This window comes from Primulina tabacum, chromosome 6, assembly GCF_025594145.1.
Source record: "Primulina tabacum isolate GXHZ01 chromosome 6, ASM2559414v2, whole genome shotgun sequence".
NCBI classification, from domain to species: Eukaryota; Viridiplantae; Streptophyta; class Magnoliopsida; order Lamiales; family Gesneriaceae; genus Primulina; species Primulina tabacum.
This window is the reverse complement of record NC_134555.1, coordinates 30,162,945-30,185,757: the sequence shown is the minus strand read 5'-3', so window position 1 is coordinate 30,185,757 and position 22,813 is coordinate 30,162,945. Positions and strand designations below refer to the sequence as shown.

Below are 22,813 nucleotides of genomic sequence, written 5' to 3'. Positions count from 1 at the left end.
TATTTTAAGCATTTATCTTTTAAAAAATATTTTGCAGTTTTTATAATTTGCATTTCCAATTTTTTTTAAAATATTTTTGTTTTTTTATACAATTTTTTCATGTGTTTTTTTATTAATCTTATATAAAATTCAAACATTAATGTTCTAAAAAGATAAATTAATTTTGATAGAAAATATTCAAAATATAACAATTATTATATAAATACAGTATCAATGGTGCGTATCAAAATTCAGATATTAAAAAGATAATGATGTATAGATTAAGGATATTGTTGTCAGTTTACTAAAAATTAAGCTTGAAATCAATTTTTCTCCAAACACTCAAATTTTATCTTATATTAGCTTTAAACTTTTATTTCAATCACTTCCTATGTTTCCTTCTCACACACTTCAAAATAACCTATAAAAATCATTTTAAAATAAGCAAAAGTTCTACCAAACACTCTCTTATACTACGACCTTCACTGCAGGTAATATAACGTCAAATAATAACTACAATTAATGCAAGTTGCTTAGACAGAAAATGGCTCACCACTTGCCTCAAAATTTAAATATTGTTCGATCAAATTAGGGTCGCTAGTTGCTGAGACAAAAACCACTCACATCTTAACATTTTATTTATTATTTTTTCAAAATCCTCTAGCATGAAATTTTAAATATACTTTGAGAGATTTATAGTCGTTTTTCCATCTTTAGCAACAAGATGATCATAGGGTGAATCTTCTGAAAATTCGACGGGCAAGGAATCCCTTCTCAAACTGGGCTCCCACTCAGCTTCATCCAGCACCTTGAGTATTTGTTCTGCTACTACCTTACTTCCCTCCGCAGACAAGTGGATTCCATCCCTGGGGAAAACAAGAAACGTTGGAGAAAAGGCAAGGTTACTATCCTGAACCTACTCGTCCCATATCCAAAACCGAGGTGATTGCTCCTCGAGTGATACCATCATCGTTTTAAAGCGTTTTTTAAATCTAGTATATTTTTTTATTACATTCTCGAAGCTGTTACATAAGTTATAGTAGAATGCACTCACGTGAAGCAGGTGTTTAGCCAATCTTCTCTTTTCTGGATTGCAGTCCAAAGATCAACTACCTTCATGTCCAATTCCCTACACAGCTCGATACAAGCTTCAGAGTATAATCGGCACAACTCATTTGTTCGCACAATCTCACTGACATGTGGACTGTTTAGGAGGCACGAAAAGAAAGAAGAAAGAAGAACAAGGATAAGCCCTCAATATTTTGAACATTGAAGGGTGTACAGTACTAATTATCATATAGGGTACCTTAAGTTCTCACGAAGTTTAACCTCATTAACTGGAGGGCAACTGAGAAAGATTAAGCGTGGTTGTTGTGGAAGGCTCTGGAATAGAAACACACTGTTAGAGGGAAAAAAATTAAAAAGTTTATAATTGAAAAGGCAGAAAACAAATGAAAAGGGAGAACTGGCCTAGTTAAGGATTAGTACCCTCTTCATGTACAAACCCCACTGGGGAAACTACACAATTATGCAATATAGCTACATTTTTTGGAAATTGAAGTTTTTCTCCTCTGAAAATCTGAAGGTTTTCGAATGTAACAAATTTCTTACCATATCAATTTTCTAAGAAATTTGCACCTAAATGTGAAGGAAAAGATCGGACAGGGAACCCACCCTCCGATTTGCAACAAGAGATGTGAAAAGTACCATATGTTGCATTAAGTTGAGCGAACTACGACATTGATAGGAAGCCACCTAGTAATTTCATAGCAACAAAGTCAGTTCAGTACGAATTTGAGGAAGTTACCTTGAGATGAATGGCAATTTTTCTCATGTTTTCAACATATTCTTCAAGTGGTACATGTGGCCCTAGTCCAGATTCATGAGGCCCCATGGAATCATTTCCACCAAAGTACACAACCACCAATGAAGGCTGAATAGCAGCATTCTGCAACAGCAAAAACATAACAGGAAGATCCAAGGATGGCAAAATGTTAAAAAGTCATTGGTGTTATCAAAGTAATTGCAAAAAGAGGTCAATAACTATTTCATTAAGTTTGAACAGTTTACCTGATGCTCTCTGCTACAGATATGAACAAACTATTTTACTTTATTGTGGAACCCGTAAACATGCAGGATTCTTTAATTTCTAATCTTTGTGAATCATTTATAGTAGCTTTTACATGTAATGAACTGCTGGTACCTTGGGAAAAACTACATCAAGTACTTGGACAGCCCGTTTTGAATTCCAGCCATAGTATCCTCTGGAAATTATGTCAGCCTACAAGAAATGAGAAGAGAAAATAAAAAGGCAATAATAGAAAAGCACGAAATAGGACTGAAACCTAACAAGTTAAGATGACAATTATTTATTCTTTTTCACTATAAAAACAATTTTCCGGCACAGAAATCTGTGAGAAGTCTATGGCACGCCAAAATGGAACTTACACAAGACTAATCACAAAATTTTTCAAAGCTCTTTTTTCCAACGAAAATCAGCTGCAGTGATGACACGTGAATGGAGGAACTACTGGAATAATATTATCGGTCGACAAAGGTATGAAAATGAATTGAAATCGTGAAAATCCCAGCGCCAAAACTTAAATTTCAAAACCCCAACAGTAAAATTCGTATCAAAGAAACAGTAATAAACAGAAGAATAAAAAACGTACTCTACGGGAGTAAACATCGGAGAGAATCGCACCCCAACCGCCGGTGCTGAAGCTAAGCTGAACTATCGACGATCCAAACAACACAAACAATGGCCTCGTCGGACCCACCATGTCTCCGCCGCGGAAACTTACTCTTTCTTCCGAAATGGGGCGTGAAGTGAAAGTACATTTGGCAGCATGAATTCAACGGGGCAGTTAAATATTTACCAAATTCTACTCAACCAACACATCAAATCAAGAAAATGATGGCCAAAACAATAATGTCGGAGTTATATGAGAGAGACGGATTCTTCTTAATTTATTTGATGGATTTATTATGTCTATAATTAATAATAATATCTCTTAAAAAAATTAAGCTTATTAACCTAGGTTATTGATATATTTTTGACATGTAATAGTTTATATAAAATTTAATTTTCAAAAAAAAATAATTTATGCAATAATATATAAATTTCATTTTTTTAATTAGTGATTAGATATTATATTTGAACATTTAATTTTAAAAATATATAGAAATCGTTTGCACTTGTTCTCCTAATATATCTAATTTTAATAAGAATCAATTATGGAAAGAAAAAACCACACATTTAATAAAATAGTTTAAATTTTCTTCGTAAAATCAAACGATTGTCATACATTGGATTCGTCATCAACGTATGAACGCAATGTCTGGGTCAGTTTGACAATGCATCAAGTTAGCACTTTCAAATGTCTATTCCGTATTGTAAAATTAATGATATATTAATTACTCTATCCGTATTCATCAAGATGCAAATACATGAATATGTTTCAAAATCTTTTTTATTTGATTATGATATTTTATAAAATTAAGTAATATGAGATTTAACCAGATGTTTTTATAAGTACGAAGTGAACACACCTTACAAATTTTTCTTGTATTTAACGGTCGATGACAGTTCCAATCCGGTGAGAGCATCAAGTAATCTTTTGTGTAACAGAAACAAAGTGGGGGGAAACAAACCCAGTTGGAATAAGTGAGCTAGTCAATGGCTTTCGGATAGGTTACTATAAAGTGCGAGAAAATGAGACAATAATGTAAATAACAGTTGATTTGTTTAAGTTCGAACGGAATACTTTTCCGTCTTATTTTTTCTTTTATCATAAGGGTTTCATTAGAAGAATTTGGTTAATACAATCAGTATGCAAAAACTAATTTTAGCCAAGTTTTAGAGATTTTTTTGTAGAAAGGCAATAATTACAATATTTAGTCACACTAACCAAATAGATGCTTTGAATACATGATGAATATTAAACAACACAATTGATCATAGAAGATTTGATAAAAAATTTAAGTGTGTGCTTGAATTCTTTAAGCAAGGTAGCAGCGAGTCTTGATGTTACTTTCTCAAATAGAAGATTTAGAATCGAAGGTTGCTAGATTGAAAATATCTCCATTTTGATGATAACAAACAACATCGAGTTGTTTCAAAATCCAACTACTATTTTCATGTATTTACATGTTTCAAGCTGGACATCATACGGTCAAACTAGACAACCTAATCTTCAAGATCTTGTTGGACGACATAAACTGATAGTCATACTAAATGTTAAGCTGCATTTCTATCTACAATATTAAGCTGCTTCCAAGACTCAAACCGAGCTGCACAAGAAAGATCAAGCTGTAATTTAAAGTGTGCTTGCACACAAAGTCAGTCTATGTAAATACCTACCCGAATTTTCAGAAGATACACATTATTCGACATCTCCAGTTGTTCAAGAATGTCTAATAATAGTACAAAGATACACACAAATTTATCTCTCTCATATATCAACTTTTCAGAAGTCGTTTATTTCTATATATATTTGAATACATGCTAATCAGGATTAATTGTGACGTACTATGAAGAGAAATGATACAAAATTCAACTTGATTTTCTGATGGCCAGCAGTACAAGTATCTGTTTGTTAATGATCTGACCATTGAAGAAGTTCATCTGTATAAAGGCTTGATTTTAAACTGAAAAAGATTAATAAAGCATTCAAAATCTGACTTATGAAGGATTTCGAGCATTTTTTACTGATCTATCTTCAAGATGCTCTATAGCATACACATATTGTTTATATTTGATAATTAAAGATCAACTTGCGCTGCCTTATCAGCTTTAGCCGTTCCAGCTACCTATTGAAAATTTGTATTTGAATTTGTCTAAACCTAGGGTTCAATAGATAGGTTGAGTTTATTTTGTCTAGAAGATACTAAGATTTTCTGTAATGTCTTCGATCTACGTAATCTGAACGCATGCAATCTAGGGTTCTATTTAAAAATATGTGTTTATTGATTTTTACGCATTTAATGCATGATTATGGCATGTGTAGGGTTTATTTCAAGAATTTTATTAATTTCATGCATTAGGATTTTAAGTTTCATTTCGCGCTCGAACGAGTAACAGAGACCGATGATTATCAGGAAAAGTATTTTTAGTGAAGGATTACTTTTATTTACTTAATATGAGAGGTATTAAGGCTTATTTTTTGAAAATGGGCATCGGTTAGGTATTTTGCTCGCAGGATCGTATTTGAAACCTGTACGCAAATTTTATCGATTTGGAGGACTTTCTGAGGGTTCGGGAATATTTCAAAAACATACCTAAACGAAATATTTTTCGGGAGTGCTTTTGGAGTTGTTGGGTTGGTTTTGTTGCTTAATGGGCTCAAGACCTTTCTAATCCTCTTAAAATGTAATTAGGGCCCATTAGTACATTTTATTTAAACTAATTAACACCTAAACTAAACCCTAAACCTGCCTACATAGCAGCAGCCGTCCCCTTCATTTTTTTCAGCAACCCTCCCCATCGTTTTCAGTAGCTAGGTTGGTCATTGGTAGCTTCTTCAAGAAAGCTCCTCCCGCCTCTCCGTTTCATGTCCCATACGCGCATCATCAAGCTTTTGTTCATTTAATCGATAAGTCACCTATGTATCTTCTTTATCCATCATTCAAATCAAGTATTTATGCTGATATACATTCTAGGTACGTATAATGATCGGTCATGGCATGGTTTATGATTATGCTTTTGTTGTGTTCATGAAAACGCATGAATATGCATTATTTTGCATCTTAACTCACCTCTTTCATATATATATGCATGGGCTACCAATTTTTATGTTGCTAAGGGCTGTACACGTCGAGTACGGGGGGTGGGGGGGAGGAACTTAAGGCTGGAGTCGAATCTTGGTCGGTTTGGGTGAGAATACGTGAGGGCCGATCGGTGTCGGTGAGTGTTCGGGGTCGGTATGGCTAGATCGGAAGATTTGGGTGTGCTTGATGATAAGTGCATTTTGTGCACTTAAATTATCCTTATAATTCATCTAGATTGTTAGTTTTCTTGGGCGAAATTATGCGTCTTTTGTTATTTTTGATTGCTTGCAAGAATCTAGGTAAGGCTACTGCATGAGTGTGAGAAGGAGCGAAAATGACGTTTAGAAGAAAATTGTTAGCATAGCCCAACTTTGCAGCAGCGAGATACGCGCATATGCACCACTCAGAGACGCGTATATGCGCGAGAGATACACTGAAGACAAAACACAACAGAGGGCCCGGCGCATATGCGCCACTCAGGCGCGCATATGCGCGCAAGAAGGAACTCCAGACGCACAAAACAAAGAGTCTCGCGCATATGCGCGGAGCTTGGGCGCGCATATGCGCGAGAGAAGAAGCTCATGTATAGAAAGACCCGCACATATGAGCGAGTTTAGGGCGCGCATATGCGCGCGACGCGATTTCCAAACTTCTTAGGTTTCGACGTGGGCTTTATAAGGTAGGAATAAAAAGCGAAAAGCGACAGCCGACATAGGAGAAAAAAAGGACACAAAAGTCAGAGCGCATGGAAGACGGAACGCGAAGAATGGAGATAGAAGACGTTGAATCCGGAGACGGAGACGCACTTTCATCTCTCTTCAACACGTTTCTAATTTGGTTCTTTACTTTTACGTCTTTAATGATTACAAACAGGTTTTGTATTGATTTAGATTCGAGTATGAACTAATCTTATTTTTATAGATTGACGTAGTTTTGGTTGAATCTATGTTATTGACGTTTTGAATTTTTATTGAGTTAATTCATCGTGTTTATTTTTGATTTCTTGTTCTTAATGCTTAATGGATTACTGGCCATAATTCGATTGATCAAATAATTAAGATCTAATACTCGAGAGAGGGAATTGAAATTAGGATAGGGGAAATCACATCGTCAGATGTTTATAACGTGCAAAAGACGTATAACTCTGGTGAATCCATAAAGAGAACCTTGTTTGCATTTATTACGTGTTATGTGATTTTGAATATACATATTAAAATCGGTAATAGGTAATACATTTCTATTTATCACTTGAAAAAGGGAATAGAAAAATTTCGAGTTCTTGGTTACTAAACATGATGCAATTTAATAACATGTTAGTCAATTGTAATTTAGCATAGGGGAGACTAGATGAAATTATATCTCTAGATTGATCTACTCATTGAATTTCAACTGCGTGCTAGAAATTAATAGGATTCGTTATTTGTTTTGAATTGATTATCAACTATCTATTTGAATTTTCTAAATAAAGTTGAACTATGTCAATTATGCTACTTAATATACAGTTTTAAATAATTACTCCTCGTGGGATCGATATCTGTACTCATACCAGTACTAAAACTTGACACCGTACACTTGCGGTAGTGAAAATACACAACAATTTTTTGGTGCCGTTGCCGGAGAGTAAATTATTTAGTTGCATATTAATATCGTTACTAAGTAGTCTTGAATTTAATTTATACTTTATTTTATTTATTTATTTGTTAATTTACAATCTTTTCTGTTTTGTAGTGCATACGAAAATATCAAAATCCCGACTTGCTGATTTTTGATCCAGAAATTGAAAGAACTGCCAGGAGATTAAGGAAAGCAAGAAGAGAGGAAATTAAAGCAATGGCTGAAAACAGAGAGGACGCGAGATATAACCCGCCAGACGCCATACCTATCAGAGATCACTTCAGACCAGTGATCAACACACATTATTTTGGCATTGCTCGGGGGACCATAAATGCCAACAATTTCGAGTTGAAGCCTGCACTAATAAATATGGTTCAACAAAACCAATTTGCGGGAACTGCCACTGCTGATCCTCACGTTCATTTGAGGACATTCCTGTAGATCACGGATACGCTAAAAATTAATAATGTTCCTGATGATATTATTAGACTGCATTTGTTTCCGTTTTCTCTCAAGGACCAAGCAAGAGGATGGCTCCAATCATTGCCGTTGGGGAGCATCACAACGTGGCAAGAATTGGCAACAAAGTTTTTGTCTAAATATTTTCCCGCTGCAAAGTCTGCACAGTTGAAGATTTAGATTAGTACTTTCAGGCAGACTGACTTTGAACAGCTTTATGAGGAATGGGAAAGGTATAAGGAGTTGTTGCGGAGGTGCCCAAATCATGGTTTTGAAGACTAGGTACAGATCGAGTTTTTCTATAACGGGTTAAATGGTCAGACACAGACAATAGTGGATGCAGCAGCAAGTGGCACAATCTTTGCCAAATCTCCTGCTCAAGCCTTTGACTTGCTTGAGCAGATGACTACTAATAGCTAACAATGGTCGTCTGAGAGGTCAGGAGTACAGAGGAAAGCTGGAGCTTATGTTGTGGATCCTATCACATCACTCTTTGCGCAAGTATCAGAATTGACTACACAGATAGCAACCATGAATAAAGTGAGTACATTAAACACTGTGGGACCATCGGTTGTCATTGAAGAATCGCAAATTCCTAAAGAATTGAAATACATCAATAACAAGACCTTTGGAGGCTATGGAGGATATCGAGGTAACCCTCCACCTAACACTTATAATCCTGGTTTGATAAACAATGAAAATTTTTCATACGCAAATAATAAGAATGTGTTGAATCCTCCACCGGCGTTCAATACATCAAATGGGGAAGGAAAGCCGTCATTTGAGGATTTAGTTGGGACATTCGTTTCTGAATCTGGCAAGAGGATGGCTAGGACTGAGTCTAGGCTTGACAACCTAGAGACACACATGGAGAATATTGGTGCTTCCTTGAAAATCCTCGAGTCGCAAGTGGGGCAGATAACGAAGAAACTCGCGTCTCAACCATCAGGTGCAGTACCAAAGACTGCAAATCCAAATCTGAGGGAAGTGAATGCTGTTTTTATTCAGCATGAGGAGATTGATAGGGTAGACATAGAAGAGAAAAAGGCTAATCACACACCCATCCGGGAAGATAAGTCAACGCCGGCCAAAAGAGTCTGAGGTAAGAAAAGTGAGAGGTATGACTCATATCAGTGCATTAATATTTCTTTACTTCCCTACCCCGAGAGATTTTTACAATTAAATGCTGAATTTCAAAAGAAAAAGGGTCTTGAAGATTTCAAGAACCTGCACACTAACATTGAGTTTGTAGATCAGGTAGAAGGTGAATTTACCGAAGGAACACGAACAAATCTTCCTCATAAGCCGTAAGATCTCGGTGAATTTATTGTACCATGTGAAATAGGGGGTCATTTAGTGGAAAAAGCTATCTGTGACTCAGGAGCGAGCATGAATATAATGCCAAGTTCTCTCTACGAGAAACTTGGATTGAGTAGGATGAAGCCCACAAGAATAAGCTTACAGATGGCAGATAAATCGATAAGGACACCGTTGGGTATTGTGGAAGATGATGAACTTCGGATCGATAAACTGAAGGTTCTAGCAGAGTTCGTGGTACTTGACATGGAGAACAGTCAGAACGTTCACGTCATTCTAGGACGACCATTATTGGCTACTGTTGGAGCCATCATTGACGTGAAACGAGGAAAGTTGACCATGGAAGTTGAAGGTCAAATGGTGACAATAAAAGAAGCCAAGCAATCATACGAACTACCATGAAAAAGGATTAGAGAAAGTCAGGCTGATGACTATAAACCAAGCGTTGTGTGAGAGGCAACCCATAATTATTTTTAGCATTCGTTTTTATTTTTATTTTATTTTAATCCCTTATTTGTTAATTTTAATTTCCTTAATACAAGTATTGATTTAAAGTGTTTGATTTTTGCAGGTAGGTTTATAAAAAAAAATTCGAAAAATTGATGGACAGTGTGTTTCGCGCATTTGCGCGATTTATTTTCGCACATATGCGCGACGCCCAACTCGGAAGGCAGAGGATGCCGCGAATATGCATCACTCAGGGCGCGCATATGCGCGCGAAGACAAGGCGCATGCACTCGAAGGCAGAGACCTCGGCGCATATGCGCCACTCATGGGCGCGCATATGCGCGATAAGACCAAAAGCTGAACAGTAACCTCGGCGCATATGCGCCGCTTTAAGTCAAGCATATGCGCGCGACCTGATTTAAGAAAAAAAGGGAGAAACGCGAACCATTCTCAGAAATACAACACATAGCCGCCTCCCTCTTCAAAATCCCACCGCATCTCTTCCTTAGATTCCACACAGCCGACCGCCGCTGCACCTCGCCGGAATCTAAACGCTGAAGCTCTGATCGCAGCCCACATTCCGACCACACTCCATTTCTGGTCACTTTTTGGTGCAAGTAAGGGTTTTATTCCGATTTTGTTCAAATCTTCCAAGATTGGTTAGAATTGGTGTTGAATCTATATGGGGAATTTGTGAGATTGTGCAGTGGGTGTTCTAAACTAAAGTTTTGTGTGACTGGTTGTACGTTGCATTGCTTACTGGATTAATTGGTGTGGTGAAATTATAGTTGTTCTAATGCAAGTTTGGAATCCGATTATCTGTGATTTTGGCTTTTCGGTTGGTTGATTTTAGTGTGTGGGTGTGGACATTACATTATTGTACTCCATGGCACCGAAAAAGAAATAAAAAAAGGGTGCCTCTTCCTCCTCCAGTTTTGATTCTCATAGGTTCTGGAATGAGGATGCCAAACAAGTATATGATAGCTCTATGACACGTCTCATCATCCCGGAACGGGGATTCAATTTGTCAATTCCACATGGTGTTATAATAGAGGAACTGGAACGCCGAGGATGGGTTGAATTTGCATAACACCCTTTGGATGCCGTATTCTCGGTTGTGCGAGAATTCTATGCAAACCTCCGAATTCGGCATGACGAGTCTAAAGTCTTGGTGCGAGGTCAATTGGTGTCGTTCGATTCTCGTACGATCAATATGATATATCAGATGCCCAGCCTCGACCATGACGAGTACAATGAATTTCTCGAAGCATGTGTTGATTACACAGAGGTAATCCGGACCATATGTCAAGCCGGCGCTGCCTGGAAAATGAGCTCGAGCGGGCTTATTTCTTTAAAGAAATCCGACATGGGCCCTAAAGCAAGTGCTTGGACATCCTTTGTACTTGCTCGGATTCCCCCGTCCTTGCACTATTACGATGTGACCAAAGACAAAGCTGCATTGGTCTATGCTATTTTGATGGGAAAATCGGTTGATTTGGGGAAAATCATCTATGGATCGATTATGCGAGCAGGCGTAGGGTTAGCCACAGTTGTTCTTCCTTGTCCTCATATAGTTACCGAGCTATGCCGACCGGCCGGCGTATCATGGGCCCCTGATGAACCAGTGTTAAAGCCGAAGGCCCCCATTGTTGCTTTCTTTGGAGCCGCCTCCTATGTTCCCCATTAGTTTCCGAACGAAGAGGAGATCCCACAGCCACAGCTTCCACCACCACCATCGCCACCTACTGTAGCCAGACACCGCAGGGGAGACAGATTTCGGCGGCTAGAAAATGAGTTGCAGGACCAGAGGAGGTTACTGGTGGAGCAGCGCCAGGTCCTGGATTCACTTCAGTTCCGAAACGACCATTTTATGGGATATATGATGGACTTCACTTCCGTGCTTGGTCAGCGCTTTCCACCTATCAATCATGACGATCCGATGTTTCCCCAGCCACTGGTATGGCCACCCCAGTACCTCGGACCTGCTCCATAGGCCCCACCCCAGCACATTGATGAGGATGACGACGATGGTGACGACGAGCACTGACGCTAGTCGTGGACGATATGATTGTTCCGTTCTTTCCTGTTTATACATTGAGGACAATGCATACTGTAATTTTGGGGGGGGTCAATTTGCTTAATTGTTTGAGTTTTTATTTCATTGTTAGTTATTTTCTGCACAGTAGCTTTAATTTTTTTATTATTTTTATTATTGCATGCTAGAATTGCCAAGAAAAGTAATGGATACGTCATTGTGTGGCCAATGATGTAAATGAAATCGTGGGTTTAATGCATACATGTATTCATGATAACTTGGGAGTCCCAAATATCTTTACACGGTCATGTTTATTGATACTATCAATGCTTAGAGACAATTTACATACTTGTGATGCTAAATAGACAATAGAGATCTGAAGTTTAGTATTTCTCACATGACATTAACTGACACATTTGCAAACACGGAAATGATTTAGGCAAAATTTCTCAATGTATTGGGACCTGTTTTCATTGTTATTATCGTTTGTTAGCCCATTGAGCCTTGAGTAGATTGAGATGTTTGATTTTTCTTTGTGCACCTATCTCATATATCCATTTTATTGAAAAATGCATGTGATTTGTTTATACCAGTTGACTAATGGATTGACGGAAATCTAGAACTTGCTTGAACATTTTTCGAGGCGAAATACGGATAATATGTGACATAGGAATGATTTAGGCACTCTTTGGAACCGTTGAGACTTTGAGCCTACCAAATCAACATGAAATATCCCTAGTGTCCCATTTTGAGCCTGCTAAAAAATCAAGTGCTGTGTGTCGATGACATACAATTAGCCCCCACTTGTATCTATTCTACATCCCACAACAACTACCTAATGAAGCTTATACACTTATTGTCCTACCTAAATTTTGAGAGATATAAGTTCATTGGTGTTGTAATGATTCAAATACTCCTTGAAAAGAAAAACTGAATGTGCAAAAAGGAGTTCAAAAAGAGACAAAAAGAAGGAATCATAAAGTGGTGAAAAGAAAAAGAAATATGGGAGATGGAGGATATAATTGGGAAAAAAACGATGAAGTGATAGTGAATGAAATGAAAGTGAAGATGATGAAAACTCGATCATTTCTCTCAAATTTTGATTTCCATACCTTCTGTTGGAGCCAAGAGCCATAGCCTAACGTTACAAGCTTACAAGACCTATTAACCTTGTCACATTTATCCAATATATTAGTGGAGAAAAATTGTTCAAGTCAAGCCTATGGATACCTGAGAGACATTGTTAACGAGTATATACTTTAATCATTTGCATGCAAGCATCTCGTTGTGTGACTTCATCTTTGGTATACTTGTGTTGAATATCTTATGAACCAAATAATCACCAATAAAATCATTTGTGATCTGTGTAAGTGAATATGTATGTTAATGAAGTGTGGGTTAAATTGAACTGAAAATCTTTTGAGTTTATGAGGCTAGTAAGTGTTGTGAATCTATTTGAGCAGTTGATTGGGTAAATGAGCATTGACATAGCGCACACGCACGTGACTTTTGAGTAATCGTGAATTACATGAAAATAGATGAGTCGGAGGCCAATATCACTTTTGCATATCCATGACTTTAGTTGTTAGCGTTATTTCTTCCATGAAGCTTATTTTTATTGTTATTTTTGCTCAAGACTAGCAAAAGTTCAAATTTGGGGGGATTTGATAAATACACTTTGTGCACTTAAATTATCCTTATAAATCATATAGATTGTTAGTTTTCTTGTGCGGAATTATGCCTCTTTTGTTATTTTTGATGTACTTGCAGGAATCTAGGTAAGGCTACTGCATGAGTATGAGAAGGAGCGAAAATGACGTTTAGAAGAAAATTGTGAGCATGGCCCAACTTTGCAGCAGCGAGACACACGCGCAAGAGATACACCAAAGATAAAACACAACATAGGGCCTGGCGCATATGCGCCACTCAGGGCGCGCATATGCGCGCAAGAAGGAACTCCAGACGCACAAAACAGAGAGTCTCGTGCATATGCACGGAGTTTTGGCGCGCATATGCGCGAGTTTAGGGAGCGTATATGCGCGCGACGCGATTTCCAAACTTCTTAGGTTTCAACGTGGGCTTTATAAGGAAGGAATAAAAAGCGAAAAGCTGTAGAACCCGTAAATCAGTAGACGTATAAGCCATGCATAATTCTAGATTTTTAAATTTAATTGACTTCATTGCATGATGATTTAAATGCATTTCTTTGAAGTTAATTATTTTATTATTTCAGTTCAGTAGTTTGATTTTTAGCATTTCAGTTATTTCAGTGAGGCCGGACTGGAGTTGGAGTTTTGAGATAGAATTTAAGATCCAGAAAATATTTTCAGAAGTTAATTTAGCTAGCAAGTAAGTTCATTTAAGTTAGAAAGAGAGGTTTGAGGATTTAATTTAATTATTTGAGGTGATTAAGAAATAAGCTCATTTAAGTTGCATAATTAAGGGGTTAGCTCACCAAATTAATTAAAGGATTAGTAAAGTTTTTAAGGGTTATTAATTCACCAGATAATTATTTTTTCCTTCCTTTTATTTAGTGAATTTCGGCCACCCCCTTAGATTATTAAACAATTCATTTGCCTTGCCACCTTTGACCCTTTCTTGTATTTAATTAGGAAGATAATTCTTTGATCTTTCTAGCACCATTTAATGATCTAATTAGCATTATCCTATCCTAGTCTAGCATGTAAAAATCGGCCACTACCTCTAGAAACATCCACCAACTCATTTGTTATCAAACTAGAATTCAAAATTTAAAATGAGAAGACTTGGTCTTGGATCTTTCCTTATATCTTGCACCTATCCCCCTCACTCCCATAACCACTTATCTCCCCTCCCTCACCACCGAAATACCTCATCATTCAGATCCATTTTCAGTGTAGAAAAATCGTGAGCCATAGCTAGGGAGAAAGGCAAGAAAAATCGAGAGTAAAGAAAACAAGAGAAGCGCTCCATCTCCTCCGTGCCGCGTCGTCGTCGTTTCGTTCGTTTTCTTTCGAAACGAAACCAGGCATGTCTAGATTCTTTCAAAACCTCAATCAAGTCATATTATCATTTATTTTTCAGTACATGATCAAGATTTATCATTTCAAAAACCAAAATTTTCAGTAGACAAGAAACGAAAATTCTGCACAGAATATTTATCGACTTCCATGCTTCACGATTGGTATGTTCTGTTTCGATTTCAGGGATGGATCGTTCCAGGGGCTCGAGGCTGCATATGGACATGTACTAGGACATGTTAGGGCCATTTTAGAACGTTTATTTCAGTCCCATGCTTGCTAGAAAAACAGAAATGACAGCAACACCATTTGTGTCCCTTTTTGAGTTTGAAAAATTTCAGTTTTTATGTCAAGGGGTTTGGATCTGATCTTGGCTGCCCTAAGGGCTCTTAGCCATGGTTGGATCACTTCCCTAACATTTCTAAGACGTGACTAAGTTGCCCTTTTGGTGGCTTGGTCCATGGTTCATCGGTTTTTAATAAAAACATCACAACAGCCCCTATACCCCTTCGGCTACTTCGGTTGGACAGCTTTCGGTTCGTTTCTTTTGGTTGCTTGGTATGGATCTTGGTTGGCCTATGGCCCTTAGCCACGGTTCATATCATGCTCCTAGATGTCTAGATCATGCCATGGTCAATCAAATGGCCACTGGAACGACGCAAGACATCGATCTAAGCAAAACACTACACACGCATGCACGTTGGCTCTCGGTTAGACCCTTCGGTTGAGTTTTGGTATGATGCGGATTGTGGCTGGCCTAGGGCCCTTAGCCATGGCTCAAATCATTCCTTGGGATGTTGGTAAGAGTATCTGGTCGGTGGTTCACGCCCCAATGGCCGGTAGTCTCGAAAACAACACAAGTTACACGGGTGTGCAGCTGCTGGAAATTTACAGCAAGTTGCTGTGTCGTTTAGAAGGCTCGTTTGAGTTCTTGGTTGGCTTTTAGCCCATGGCCTTGGACTGGACAGTGCCTCATTGAGTTGGGAAGGTCATGTTTTTGACCGTTTGTGATTCGGATCATTTTTGAGGTCGTACGAGAATTTACGGTGCGATGTGCCAAATTGACTCTCGAAAGAGCGTTTCGTGTTTTGGCCTCCATTCCACCTAGATTTCAACCCTATCATTTTAGGAGCATTATTTATGATTTTTCAGCGTATTTTAATCATGACTATACGTCGGTTCGGTGTCGTTTCAGGTTGGCTCGGAGTCATGATTAAATGCGAAGTCATTAGGCATCATAGTCGCATCTTTTGAACGTAAATTGCGTAGTTGGTCATGTTTAAGCTATTGCATATTTTTCATAGCCCAGTTAGGTTGCAGCGAGCCTGGGGACGATCCAATCCAATCCAGTTGGTAAAATTACGGGACATTTTCATTATGCCAATTAATTATTTTACGTGCATTAAATAGAAAATGATTATTTTTGAGATTTGTGCGATATGGCTTGTGGTTCATTCACTATGTGGGAGTGTTATTTTATACGGTCGCCAGTGACCGATCAGTTCAGTATGGTACCACCCGGTTGCCAGTGACCGGCCAGCTCAGTTCAGTTTCAGCCTTCCCGGTAGCCAGTTACCGATCAGTTCAGCTTAGTGGAGTGGCCACAGGCGTAAAACATAATCTCAACAGAAAATTTTACTAGATATTTCATTACAAGCTCCAAGGAGCAAATATTTTTACAGTGATTTTCAGTTCAGTTATGCACGTATTATAATTGCTCAGTACAGATTATTTTCAGCATGCCTCATGACATGATATTTTATCCCATGCATATTTTAATTCGGATTTTTACTCGTTAGATGCGATATATGCATGCTGAGTCTTTAGGCTCACTAGACTTGATTGTTGTAGGTACTGATTAGGCCAGGGCCGAGGGCGGGGACCAGTGAGCCAGCTTGGGTCGGCAGTAGTGGCACCCGAGGACCTCAGTGCAGCAGTTGTTATTTTATTCCGCAAACAATTTTTATCAGTCGTTGGATAATTTTTAAATTGTTATTGTTGGCAAAACTTTATTTTCTTCCGCTGCTATTATTTTAAACATTGAACTTGATTCATCAGTCGATTTTATGAATGAGGCCATTTAAGTTCTTTTAAAAAAAGAAAAATTTTTAATTTTCCGCAAATTTTCAAGAAAGGAGTTCTAGGGCCTTTTACAATTGGTATCAGAGCGGTGGTTCTGTATAGGGTTTCACTACTACTGACCGCGAGAAGTTCACGAAGCCACGTCTTCGGTCTGTAAGTTTTTCAGTTCAGCATTTTGTTCAGCATTTCAGTTAAAGCATGAATTATTTTGTCAGCATGCTTCCAGATTTTCTGTATTTCAGTGTTCATTTAAAAATAAATTATGGAATTATGCATGTTAGTTACGTATGGGTTATGTTGGAACAGTATGCCCCCTAGACGCATTTTAGAGCGCAACAGAGAGGAGGAGCCTCGCCGAGAAGACAGGGAGGAGCGTAGACCGGAGGGAGACCTACCACCTCCTCCACCACCCCCACCGAACATGAGTGCCCAGATGTTAGCTGGGATGGCACAGTTCTTCGCACAGTTTGCGGGGAACAATGCCGCAGCCGTAGCCGCAGCCAGGCCGACAGGGCCCGAGGCTGTTTATGAGCGATTCATGAAGATGCGCCGGAAGGAATTCTCTGGGACATCTGACCCCATGGTTGCCGAGGGATGGATCAAATCCCTCGAGGTTATCTTCGATTTTATGGAGCTGGGAGACGCAGACCGAGTCCGATGTGCCACCTACCTGTTCACTGGAGACGCCCGCTTATGGTGGGAAGGAGCTTCGGTAGCCCTGACCTTGGCTACACTTTCTTGGACCCGCTTTACGGAGGTTTTCTACTCCAAGTATTTTGCTGAGGAGGTTCGCACCAGGCTGACCACCGAGTTCATGAGTCTGAGACAGGGGGATATGACGGTTACGGAGTATATCCGTAAGTTCGAGAGGGGCTGTCACTTTGTGCCCCTGATCGCGAATGATGCCAGAGCCAAGCTGATGCACTTTCTGGTGGGTTTACGGCCGATCTTACGCCGGGATGTTAGGGTATCTGACCCTGCTACTTATGAGATTGCCGTCTCCAAGGCCTTAGCCGCAGAGCAGGATCTGCGGGATATCGAGAGGGATCGCCAGGGCAAGCGCCCAGTCCAGGCACCGCAACGCACCGCCCTCCTCCTCATCAGCATCAGCAGCATAATAAGAGGCCTTTTCATGGACCGCCCAGGAACTGAGGCCAGCAGCAGCAGCAGCGGGGACGCCCAGCCCCGAGGACTCAGGAGCACCCCGTCTGTCCCAGGTGCTCACGTCGCCATCCTGGAGCATGCATGGCTGGCTCAGGAAAGTGTTTTAAGTGTGGCAGTCCAGACCACATGTTGCTGCAGTGCTCTCAGAGGAATCTGCCTACTCAGGGCAGGGTTTTTGCTCTCCATGCCGCGGAAACCAACCCTGAGACTATGTTGTTGACAGGTACCTTTAAGCATTGAGTTATTATTCGAATTTCAGCATGTTGGGAATCGGGATTTAGATTTTTGAACTTAGAACTGTTATAGGATTGCATGCTCTACTCAGATTTATTTTGGGGGAAATTAAGCTAGAAGAACCTTGACCTTTGCATGTCTATAAGTTTAGATCTTGTAGTGGGATTCAACTTAGAGCTCCGCTCTTTCAGGGAGAATTTTTATATCTGGTTCCGCTACCAAGGCCTTGATAGATTCAGGGGCCACTCACTCGTTTATTTCGGAGGTCTTTGCAAACTTTCTCAAGATCCAGACCATTGGGCAAGATACAGCCTTTTCAGTAGTGTTGCCGTCAGGCGAGGAGATGGCAGCTACCAATGTTATCCGAGATATAGACCTTGAGCTGCACGGTAATCTTGTTTATGCGGATCTGATCGTGCTACCGATGCCAGAATTTGACATCATCCTAGGGATGGACTGGCTATTGAAGAACAGAGTGTTGATAGACTTCCACCGGAGATCTGTCCTTGTCCGACCGCCTGGAATGGAGCAGTTCTTATTTGAGCCGGACTGGTACTTTCCTTTACTGCGCATTATTCCTTATGTTCAGGCTAGGAAGCTCATGCATTGAGGGTGTCGGGCATTTCTAGTGACCTTTTTATCTGTCCCCGAGGAACCCAGCCAGTCAGCCTCAGATGTTCCGATTGTCAGAGATTTCTTAGACGTTTTTCCCGAAGACGTCTCTGGTATGCCACCCGAGAGAGAGGTGGAGTTTTCCATCGAGCTTATGCCAGGTACGGCTCCGATATCCAAAGCGCCGTACCGACTAGCACCGACAGAGATGGCAGAGCTTAAGAAGCAGATTCAGGAACTTCTCGACAAGGAGTTCATTCGCCCGAGCTTTTCACCATGGGACGCGCCAGTCTTATTTGTGAAAAAGAAGGATGGCACGATGAGGCTTTGCATTGACTACCGGGAGTTGAACAGGGTTACAGTGAAGAATAAATACCCACTTCCGAGGATTGAGGATCTGTTTGACCAGTTGCAGGGAGCTTCGATTTTCTCCAAGATTGATCTGCGCAATGGTTATCACCAGTTGAGGGTGAGAGATGCTGATGTTTCGAAAACAGCTTTCAGGACTCGTTATGGTCACTACGAGTTCCTAGTGATGCCGTTCGGTCTGACGAATGCGCCAGCGATCTTCATGGATCTAATGAATCGCGTATTTCAGCAGTACCTCGACCAGTTTGTGATAGTGTTCATAGATGACATTCTCGTCTACTCCAAGAGTCGGGAGGAGCACAGCAGACATCTGACCACAGTGTTGCAGACATTGCAGAAGCACAAATTATTCGCAAAGTTCAGTCAATGCGAATTCTGGTTAGAGAAGGTGGCGTTCTTGGGCCACATCGTCTCCAGCAGTGGTATTGAGGTAGACCCCGCAAAAGTTGCAGCAGTCAGAGATTGGGTTGTGCCTTAGAATGCATCCGAGATCCGCAGTTTTCTTGGGCTAGCAGGATATTACAGAAAATTCATCCAGGGATTCTCCTCTATCGCCGTTCCACTCACAGCACTGACAAAGAAAAATGTGAAGTTTGTGTGGAGCAAGGAGTGTCAAAAGAGCTTCGATACTTTGAAGCAAGCTCTTATCTCAGCACCCGTTTTGGCTGTACCGTCAGGATCCGGCGAGTTTGTCCTTTATACCGATGCTTCGAAGCTTGGTTTAGGTGCAGTTTTGATGCAGCATGGGAGAGTGATAGCGTATGCTTCTCGACAGCTAAAAATCCACGAGAAGAACTACCCCACCCATGATCTAGAGTTGGCCGCAGTAGTTTTTGCCTTGAAGATTTGGAGGCACTATTTGTATGGGGAGAAGTGCCAGATCTTTACCGACCACAAGAGCCTCAAGTATTTCTTTACGCAGAAGGAGCTGAACATGCGTCAGAGGCGTTGGTTGGAGCTTGTGAAAGATTACGATTGTGACATTAGCTACCACCCGGGTAAAGCTAATGTAGTTGCGGATGCTTTGAGCAGGAAAGTCGCAGTGATGGCTCACTTGACGATGCAGAAACCTCTTCAGATTGAGATGCAGAGGTTTGATCTTGAGACTTATCCTCGAGGTAGAGTTCCTCGTCTATCTACCTTGACCATTCAGTCTTCCCTTCTTGACCGTATTCGTAGTGGTCAGTCAGCAGATGAGCAGTTGGCACAGTGGAAGAAGAGAGATGAAGCCAAGGACAGTTTCTTGTATACAGTCAGCGACGGTATTGTGAGATACCGAGACAGGATGTGGGTTCCTAGCAATGGTTCTATCCGAGCAGATATTCTATCAGAGGCCCACATGTCCCCGTACTCCATTCACCCTGGGAGTACGAAGATGTACAAGGATCTGCAGCTATTGTATTGGTGGCCAGGGATGAAGAAGGACATCATGCATTTTGTATCCGAGTACCTGACTTGCCAGTTAGTGAAGGCCGAGCATCAGAGACCAGCAGGTTTGCTCAAGCCTCTCCCTATTCCCGAGTGGAAGTGGGAGAATGTTACCATGGATTTTGTGACCGGATTGCCGAAGTCAGCCAGGGGATCGAATGCTATTTGGGTGATTGTAGATCGTCTTACCAAATCAGCGCACTTCTTGCCTGTTAAGACGACTTTCACCATGATTCAGTATGCAGAGCTGTATATCCGAGAGATAGTCCGACTCCATGGTATTCCGGTTTCGATCGTATCCGACAGAGATCCCAGATTCACTTCCTCATTTTGGAAGAGCTTGCATTCGACTTTGGGTACGAAGTTGCTGTTTAGCACAGCTTTCCATCCGCAGACAGATGGGCAGTCGGAGCGAGTTATTCAGATTTTGGAGGATCTTCTTCGCGCTTGCGTCATTGATTTCTCTAGGAGTTGGGAGTCGAACTTACCATTGGTAGAGTTCACCTACAACAACAATTTCCAGTCGTCTATAGGTATGGCTCCGTATGAAGCAGTGTATGGCCGCAAGTGTAGATCTCCTGTTCATTGGGATGAAGTAGGAGAGAGAGCAGAGTTGGGTCCAGAGACTGTCCAGCAGGCAGCAGAGGTAGTAGTCAAGATCCGTGATAGGATTAGGATTGCTCAGAGCCGACAGAATAGTTATGCCGATCAGCGGAGGAGAGAGTTAGAGTTTGCAGTGGGCGATCATGTCTTCGTGAAAGTGGCACCTATGAAGGGTGTCATGAGGTTTGGCAAGAAAGGGAAGCTCAGTCCGAGATTCATTGGACCGTTTGAGATCCTTGACAGAGTTGGGACGCTAGGTTATCGTGTGGCTCTTCCGCCGAATCTGGCCGGAGTACACAATGTCTTTCACGTCTCCGTGCTGAGGAAGTATATGGCAAATCCTTCGCATGTGCTGAATTTCGAGCCGTTGCAGCTTACTCCGAACTTATCTTATGAGGAGAGACCCGTGCAGATCCTAGAAAGGCAGGAGAAGAAGCTTCGGAACAAGCTTGTTAAGCGAGTCAAAGTCAAATGGCTTAACCATTCTGAGGAGGAAGCTACGTGGGAGTCTGAGTCAGAGATGAGGGAGCGTTACCCCGAGTTATTCGGTGAGTTCTAATTTCGAGGACGAAATTTCTTTTAAGGGGGGAAGGATTGTAGAACCCGTAAATCAGTAGACGTATAAGCCATGCATAATTCTAGATTTTTAAATTTAATTGACTCATGATGATTTAAATGCATTTCTTTGAAGTTAATTATTTTATTATTTCAGTTCAGTAGTTTGATTTTTAGCATTTCAGTTATTTCAGTGAGGCCGGACTGGAGTTAGAGTTTTGAGATAGAATTTAAGATCCAGAAAATATTTCCAGAAGTTAATTTAGCTAGCAAGTAAGTTCATTTAAGTTAGAAAGGGAGGTTTGAGGATTTAATTTAATTATTTGCGGTGATTAAGAAATAAGCTCATTTAAGTTGCATAATTAAGGGGTTAGCTCACCAAATTAATTAAAGGATTAGTAAAGTTTTTAAGGGTTATTAATTCACTAGATAATTATTTTTCCCTTCCTTTTATTTAGTGAATTTCGGCCACCCCCTTAGACTATTAAACAATTCATTTGCCTTGCCACCTTTGACCCTTTCTTGTATTTAATTAGGAAGATAATTCTTTGATCTTTCTAGCACCATTTAATGATCTAATTAGCATTATCCTATCCTAGTCTAGCATGTAAAAATCGGCCACTACCTCTAGAAACATCCACCAACTCATTTGATATCAAACTAGAATTCAAAATTTAAAATGAGAAGACTTGGTCTTGGATCTTTCCTTATATCTTGCACCTATCCCCCTCACTCCCATAACCACTTATCTCCCCTCCCTCACCACCGAAATACCTCATCATTCAGATCCATTTTCAGTGTAGAAAAATCGTGAGCCATAGCTAGGGAGAAAGGCAAGAAAAATCGAGAGTAAAGAAAACAAGAGAAGCGCTCCATCTCCTCCGTGCCGCGTCGTCGTCGTTTCGTTCGTTTTCTTTCGAAACGAAACCAGGCATGTCTAGATTCTTTCAAAACCTCAATCAAGTCATATTATCATTTATTTTTCAGTACATGATCAAGATTTATCATTTCAAAAACCGAAATTTTCAGTAGACAAGAAACGAAAATTCTGCACAGATTTTTTATCGACTTCCATGCTTCACGATTGGTATGTTCTGTTTCGATTTCAGGGATGGATCGTTCCAGGGGCTCGAGGCTGCATATGGAC

General features: G+C 40.2%; 1 protein-coding gene across 1 annotated transcript; it reads right to left on the bottom strand.

Annotated features, from left to right (window-relative positions):
* Nucleotides 1–512: 512 nt before the first annotated feature.
* On the bottom strand, nt 513–2,895 carry LOC142548127 (GDSL esterase/lipase CPRD49-like). The gene is made up of 6 exons (XM_075656464.1): nt 2,652–2,895; nt 2,183–2,260; nt 1,787–1,927; nt 1,286–1,362; nt 1,034–1,183; nt 513–845 (listed from the first exon to the last, which is right to left on the bottom strand). Exons 1-6 carry the CDS (start codon nt 2,760–2,762, stop codon nt 653–655), a joined length of 750 nt encoding a protein of 249 aa, XP_075512579.1. The 5' UTR covers nt 2,763–2,895; the 3' UTR covers nt 513–652.
* Nucleotides 2,896–22,813: the final 19,918 nt, after the last annotated feature.